This window comes from Erythrolamprus reginae, chromosome Z (genome assembly GCF_031021105.1).
Source record: "Erythrolamprus reginae isolate rEryReg1 chromosome Z, rEryReg1.hap1, whole genome shotgun sequence".
Taxonomy (NCBI): Eukaryota; Metazoa; Chordata; class Lepidosauria; order Squamata; family Dipsadidae; genus Erythrolamprus; species Erythrolamprus reginae.
In genome coordinates, this window is record NC_091963.1 from 150328808 (window position 1) to 150336537 (window position 7730).

Here is a 7730-nt window from a genome sequence, read left to right on the forward strand (position 1 = left end):
CTTTGTGATTTTGGCTGGGGGGGGGGAGTTAGGAAGGTCCTACTTCTCCCCCCCCCAGCCAAAAATTCAAAGCCTATCTGCTGGATACGGGCGATGAGTGGGACAGAGCGGCGCGGAAGCCTCTTGCAGCAGCTGCCACAGCCACCGGCTTCGGCGCCGCTCGTCCCACTCATTGCCCGTGTCTGGCAGAAGCTGCTGCCCGAGTGCTCTTGGCCGGCGGGATTTAAAGTGCTGGGGTGGGGGGTGTCCCCAGCGGGAGGCGAAGCACTGGGGTGGGGGGGCTGTCAGGACACCCCCCACCCCAGCACTTTGAATCCCGCCGGCCAAGAGCACTCGGGCAGCAGCTTCTGCTGGATACGGGCGATGGGCGGGACGAGCGGCGCCGAAGCCAGTGGCTGTGGCAGCTGCTGCAAGAGGCTTCCGCGCCGCTCTGTCCCACTCATCGCCCATATCCAGCAGATAGGCTTTAAATTTTTGGCTGGGGGGGGGAGAAGTAGGACCTTCCTAACTCCCCCCCCCCAGCCAAAATCACAAAGCCAGGCAGCCCCCAGCCGCCAAAGGAGCCTCCTGATTCTCCCCCGCCCTGTGGAGAAGTGTGGAGGGCTGCGTCACCGCCCGACGCCCCACCCCGTCCTGCATAATGTTCTCTACTGGGAGGGCAGCGGCGCCGCGGACCGGCTGAAAACCCCCAACGGCCCGGTCCTGGTCCGCGGACCGGCGGTTGGGGACCTCTGCCTTAGACTGACCGCTCGAAGCCACGTAACCGCTTCACGTGGGAAGGATGACACCGTAGCCTAGAAAGGCGGTGGCCTTTTGGCTCCAGTGCCCACGAGGGATTATTGGCACTCATCCAAGCAATGTCAGAGGCCGAAAACAGAGCCGGGTGCGAAAGAGGTCACTGCCCAAGAATGTTAATTTACAACAACGGCAAAAGCAGGGACAAAAAAAAAAAATCTCGAGAGCCATCAGATGGCGTGAAGGACTGTGTTAAAGATCAAGATGTTGCTTCTCAACCTCGGAGGGCCTGCCCATCATTTGTGGTCAGCGAGGGCAAGCAACCAAGCGGAGAAGGCCGCCCGGCAATTGGGGCCAAGGGTCAAGCATGGGCTTTAAAGGACCGGTGTCCAGCGGAGGAACGACAGCAGGTTCTCCAAGACGTCTCTTGACCACCATGAGCTTCCTGATCCGTCCTTGGGCCAAAAGGGACGTCCAGGATGTAATGCGACTGGTCAGGGTGAGAAATGGACGGTGGGGTGGTAGATGGGAAGGGCAGAAGACAGGGTGTCAAGGGGTCCGGAGAAAGGTGGTGGGCTAGAGGTTGACCGTAACTTATTTTGGGGAGGAGAGGGATATAATTTTTAAAATTTTTCTCCATCTTAAAAAATTCTAGATAAATAACAACACATATATCTTCAACGAATAACAGTATGTTTATAACGCCCCTTATAAAATAATCCTAATAAAATATCCTAAATCACATTTCAAATCACTAATTATTCCGTCTGTCTGTCTGTCTGTTTGTCTGCCTCTCTCTATGATTATGTTCTGCTAGTTTATCTGTGTGACTATACTGTAGAAATAGGTAATTCAAATGATGGTTTAATGTATTTTGTAAGTAAGGTTTATATAGTACTGTAAGTGTATTGAGAGAGGATTATAATATTGTTTATGTATTGAAAATATTGGCTGGTGTAATGGCGCTTGATTAGGATTGTTCTTGACTAAGCTATTTGCCAAACTAAATAATATTTATACACTTAATGTATCTGGTTGGTTATCTGGAATTATTACTCATATCTTTGGGCTATCTGCCGAATATCTGCCATGTCCATTTATTTATTTTATTTTATTTTATTTTATTTTGTTGATTTGATTTGATTTGATTTGTATGCTGCCCCTCTCCAAAGACTCGGGGCGGCTAACACCAGCAATAAAAAAAGCATATAACAATCCAATATTAAAACAGTTAAAAAACCCTTATTATAAAACGAAACATACATACAAACATACCATGCATAAAATTGTAAAAGCCTAGGGGAAAGAATATCTCAGTTCCCCCATGCCTGGCGGCAGAGGTGGGTTTTAAGAAGCTTACAAAAGGCGAGGAGGGTGGGGGGCAATTCTAATCTCTGGGGGGAGTTGGTTCCAAAGGGCCGGGGCCGCCACAGAGAAGGCTCTTCCCCTGGGTCCCGCCAAGCGACATTGTTTAGTTGATGGGACCCGGAGAAGGCCCACTCTGTGGGACCTAACTGTTCCTTCTCTACATCTTGGGTAACTCAAGGGTCACTTGTTGTGCAGAGCTACTTGACCCATAAACTGTTGGGCAGAGAGAGTTTTGCACACACAGAAGTTAACCCAACAAGTAGCCACAGTTAACCACTATACCTAATAGAGGTCTACAATGAAGCACAGCAGCAGGTTTTCTTGTAAAAATATATTTTACTTCTCTTTTATCAAACTGCTTCTCTAAATAAACTATCATACAATACTAGTAATACAGTGATACCTCGTCTTACAAACCCCTCGTCATGCAAACTTTTCGAGATACAAACCCAGGGTTTAATATTTTTTTGCCTCTTCTTCCAAACTATTTTCACCTTACAAACCCACACCGCCACCACTGGGATGCCCCGTCTCTGGACTTCCGTTGCTAGCAAAGCGCCCGTTTTTGCGCTGCTGGGATTCCCCTGAGGCTCCCCTCCATGGGAAACACCACCTCCGGACTTCCGTGTTTTTGCGATGTCAATATCAACTTCAGTTCCTCCACTTTCCTGGTCATCCATCCCATTCTTCTCTTTCCTTCTACTGTTCCCACTAAGGAAAGCCTTGACCTTGAGTGTGGATTGTTGGGTAGGTGGAATATGGAGAGAGAGAGAGAGAGAGAGAGAGAGAGGAACCCATCTTGGTCTTTCACGATTGTTGGAGAAGACTTTCCTTATGCAGAGAAAGGGGTTGTCCAAACTCGAGGACTGAGAAATAGACTCTCCCCATTGGAAAGAGACCCCAGAGAAGATTCCAGAATGTTCTGGTCTGCTCACAGGTGTTTCCATCTTTCTTCCAGGAACTGGCGAAATCTCACAACGCCCTCCACCAGGTGAGAACCTCTCCCGAAGGTAAGAAACACATGCCGCCATCTTTGTGATGCAACCAAAACTTTTTTTTTTTTAAAAAAGTGTTTTAACAGAACCGAGGACCTCTTCTTACAACCGTAATATGCATTGTTAAGCGAGAAAATGAAGTGAGTTTTGCCCCTTTTTAACCATCGTTCTTGCCCCCATTGTTAAGGGACAACCAGCTTTCATCTTTATTGGGCAGTGTGACATTTTGTTTTGGGAAATCGAAAAACTATTTACTTGTTGTGGAAAGTGCGGAAACTTTCAGTACTGGCTTTTCACCAGTGGTGGCAAGACGATGTATCTAAATAATTTTTTTCTTTGAGCCTTCAGGAAAACCTCCAGAGTACAAAAAAAATAGCACAACGGGCAAACCGGAAGTCCATTTTCGGAACTTCCGGTTTGCCCATTGAGCCTTTTTTTTTGCACTCTGAGGCTTCAAGGAAGCTTCCTTGAAGCCTCCAGAGGGCGAAATGGCCTTCCCCAAGGCCAAACATCAGATGGTTAGGGCACAAGAACAAGGGGACACAATCTGAAGTTAATTGGGGGAAAGATCAAAAGCAACGTGAGAAAATATTATTTCACTGAAAGAGTAGTAGATCCTTGGAACAAACTTCCAGCAGACGTGGTAGATAAATCCACAGCCACTGAATTTAAACATGCCTGGGATAAACATAGATCCATCCTAAGATAAAATACAGGAAATAGTATAAGGGCAGACTAGATGGACCAGGAGGTCTTTTTCTGCCGTCAGTCTTCTATGTTTCTATGTTTCTATGTTTCTATGCATGCATGATGGAGCTGACATAGGATAATGCCTCACCTGCCTTCCAGTATTGTTCCATGTGCCACCTGTGGCATACGTGCCACAGGTTCGCCATCATGGGTGCAGGGTCTCCTGCTTGGGCGGGGGTTGGACTAGATGACCTGCAACTCTGTTAATCTGTTACACAATCTGTTTAAACTGTTAAACTGTAATCTCCAGAACAGGTCCCGGCGATCCCTGGATTTTCTCTCTCTTTCAGTTCAAACATTTTAAAAATTTGTTTATCCAAGTATAAAATGGAAAGACTGTCTCTCTTAATTTGTTAAACGAGACCCACAATTGGACTTTAAAAAAAAAAATGGGGAATGTGTGTATATGTGTGTTTTGTGTATCGGCGCTGCAAATTTTATTTTCTCACTTTCCGCAATCCACCCTCGGGAGATAATCCCTTTGGGTCGAATCGCCAAACAAACAGTTCTTTTAAACTTTAACCGTGTTTTAAACTTTGAGGAATTTTTCTGAACCTTTTCCCAGCTCTGCAGAAAGATGGGTTCGAAAATGACGCCATCTTCGGATACCTGCTGGCCGAGGTGCCCTCCACACGAAAAAGCAGAGACGGTACGGCTTGGGGAGGAGGGAAGAGCGGGGAGGGGAAGCATAGCCTTTGCGAAGGTGGGAAAGGGGGCTGCGGGGCCGGAGATGGACCGTGGGAATTGGGGGGTTAAGGTGAAGGCAATGCTCCCCAAAAAATGCAATATCTTATTGGTTAAGGAGTGTGCAGAACACTTGAGTTATTATGAAGGACTGCCTGCTACCGTACGAATCCCAGCGACCAGTCAGGTCCCACAGAGTCGGCCTTCTCCGGGTCCCGTCGACTAAACAATGTCGTCTGGTGGGACCCAGGGGAAGAGTCTTCTCTGTGGTGGCCCCGGCCCTCTGGAATCTATTTTCTCTTCTCTCCTCTCTCCTCTTCTCAAGTCTATTCCCTATTCTATTCTATTCTATTCATTTATTCTCTTCTCCTCCCCTCCCCTCCTTTCTTCTTTTGTCTCTTCCTTTCTACTCTATTCCATTCTTCAACCCCATCTGTGCAATTCTGGCTCATCCTTTCTTTCCATCCCCTCGTTGTTGTTATTGTTGATTCTGCTTTGCTGCCCCATTTTCCCCGCGGCAGGACACACCATCGTTGGCTATCAGTTCCACTACCTGACCTACTGCACCTGGGATGGTCCAATTCTCTTTGGCGAAGATCTCTACGTGATGCCGGAATTCAGAGGTAGCGGAGAAATTCGGGTCTAACCCTCACGCTAATAAAGTGGGCTCTCTCTACGGAAATTCCTTCTCTCTCTCTCTCTCTCTCTCCTCCCACACCCCTCCCTGCCTGTCTTTTCTTCTCCTCTTCCCCTCCCCTCTCTCCTCTCTTTCTTTTCTCTCTTTCTCCTTCTTTTCTTCTCCTCTTCACCACTCCTCTTCTTTCTCTTTCTCTCTCTCGCCCTCCGTTTTTCTTCTCTTCTTCTCTTCTCCTCTTCTCCTCTCCTCTCTTTCTCTCTCTCTTCTGCTTTTCTTCTCTACTTCTCTCCTCTTCCCTTCCCCTCTCTCCTCTCCTCTCTTTCTCTTTCTCTCTCCTGTTATTCTCTTCCCTTCCCTTCCCCTCTCCTCTATTTCTTTCTCTTTCTCTCTCCTGTTTTTCTTCTCTTCCCCTCTCTCCTCTCTTTCTTTCTCTTTCTCTCTCTCTCGCCTGTTTTTCTTCTCTTCTCCTCTCCTCTTCCCTTCTCCTCTCTCCCATCTCTACTCTCTTCTCTCTTTCAAAAAATAATTTTATTGGTATATAAACTTTAATTTTTATTGGTATATGAACTTTAATTTTTATTGGTATATGAACTTTAATTTTTATTGGTATACAAACAAAAAAACATTTTTTTAAAAAACCACAAAGATAAAAAGAAAACAAAAACGTACCAAAAAACCCCACCATTATGAAAAACATAACAAGATCGTCTACAAAACATATATACATTAACATCCATTAATCATATTACGGTATCGACTTTTATGCTTTTTAAATTTTCCATTTATTGTTATACATCTTGCATCAATTGGAAACTTAATTATGACACCCATTATTTGTATATATATTTCAAAATTTTGAAGTTATACAGTATTAAAGTTATATAAATATTATACAATATTTGTTTATTCCTGCCGTTCTTGCCTCTTTCTCATCTTCTTCACTAGGAAGAGGAGTTGGCACTGCCTTGCTGAACCGAGCAGCCAAGGTAAGGCCCACGGGGAGCAGTCTAGCCAGAGAGCCTTCCCCTGATCCAATCCCTCCCGAATCACACAAAACCTGGTTTTTTTAATTAATTAATTTATTATTTATTAATTCGATTTATATGCCGCCCCTCTCCGAGGACTTTTAAACCTCTCATCCCCCCAGATCGCCTTGGAAAAAGGATGCTCCCAATTCCGTTTCATCTCGACCGAGAAGCATCAGTCCACCAGCGACTTCTACCGCAAGAAAGGAGCCGTCGACGTCACCGTCTGTGACCACTGGCACGTCTTCCGGATCGACAGGGATCCTCTCGCGAAGCTGGTGGAGAAAGCGGCAGCCAAGCCAAACCCCGTTTCTTCGCAGCCTTAGACACCTCACCCCACTTCCAACCCCACCCAGATTAGCTCGTTGTCGGGCCGAAAGCCGGCGTTTTTGAGTCAGAGACTTTGGCCTGCAAAAAAAGTAGGGTAGCCCTGTGGGAATTGCAGAAGGTTCAAGGTCATCTTTTGTTCAGCACCAGCCGGAGGTACGGGGGAGGACCGTGGACATTGAAGAGACCCGGAATGGTCCAGGTGATGAACTTGTGGGTGTGGGGACGAGGGGTGAATCTTAACCCGGATGGAGAGCCGTAGGAAAAGTTAGTATCGGTTTGGCTACATTTCGTAAGCAACAATGGCTCTGTTAATAAATTGGAATTTGGAAGAAGGCCAAGGTTTGGACTCTGATTTATGTTATTTGGAATGCTGACACCAGTGCCGTTCCAAAGGGCTCATCCAGGGACCCATACCACTTCCCTACCCGGTGGGGGGGGGGTATTATTTCCCTCCCCCGGTTCCTTTCCTGAAGCTATATCAAAGGGCACAAAAGGCGTTGGCCTATATCAGCTCCAGCACACACTAGACCCCTAATTTTCGGCCTTTGGGAAGGCCGTTTTGCCCTCCGAAATCTTTATTTATTTATTTTGTCCAATACACAGTGAGGGTTTTAGTGGGTATATATCTATATACACATAGTAAAATACATGATGAAGGTTAAAGAGGAGATACTCATAGTAAAATATATCTAAGAAAGAATAGAAAAGAAGGTATAGTAATAGAACATATCAATGAAAGAATAGAAGAAGAGATATAGGAATAGAAGAAAGGAATAGGAGATATAGGAGAGCAATAGGACAGGGGACGGAAGGCACTCTAGTTCACTTGTACTCGCCCCTTACTGACCTCTTAGGAATCTGGATAGGTCAACCGTAGATAATCTAAGGGTAAAGTGTTGGGGGTTTAAGGGATGACACTATGGAGTCCGGTAATGAGTTCCACACTTCGACAACTCGGTTACCGAAGTCATATTTTTTACAGTCAAGTTTGGAGCGGTTAATATTAAGTTTAAATCTGTTGTGTGCTCTTGTGTTGTTGTGGTTGAAGCTGAAGTAGTCGCCGATGGGCAGGACGTTGCAGCATATGATCTTGTGGGCAATACTTAGATCATGTTTAAGGCATCTTAGTTCTAGGCTTTCTAGGCCCACGATTGAAAGTCTAGTCTCGTAGGGTATTCTGTTTCGAGTGGAGGAGTGAAGGGCTCT

At 46.0% G+C, this 7730-nt stretch overlaps 1 protein-coding gene across 2 annotated transcripts; it reads left to right on the top strand.

The window, feature by feature from the left end:
• Positions 1 to 1087: 1087 nt before the first annotated feature.
• On the top strand, positions 1088 to 6857 carry SAT2 (spermidine/spermine N1-acetyltransferase family member 2). 2 transcript variants are annotated; one of them, XM_070727021.1, is made up of 6 exons: positions 1088 to 1234; positions 3062 to 3113; positions 4414 to 4497; positions 5054 to 5155; positions 6115 to 6155; positions 6317 to 6857. In XM_070727021.1, the coding sequence occupies exons 1-6, from the start codon at positions 1103 to 1105 to the stop codon at positions 6518 to 6520; spliced, it is 615 nt and encodes a 204-aa protein (XP_070583122.1). In that variant the 5' UTR covers positions 1088 to 1102; the 3' UTR covers positions 6521 to 6857. The 2 variants fall into 2 exon arrangements, with proteins under 2 accessions (XP_070583122.1, XP_070583124.1); XM_070727023.1 differs by lacking the exon at positions 5054 to 5155.
• The last annotated feature ends 873 nt before the right edge of the window (positions 6858 to 7730 follow it).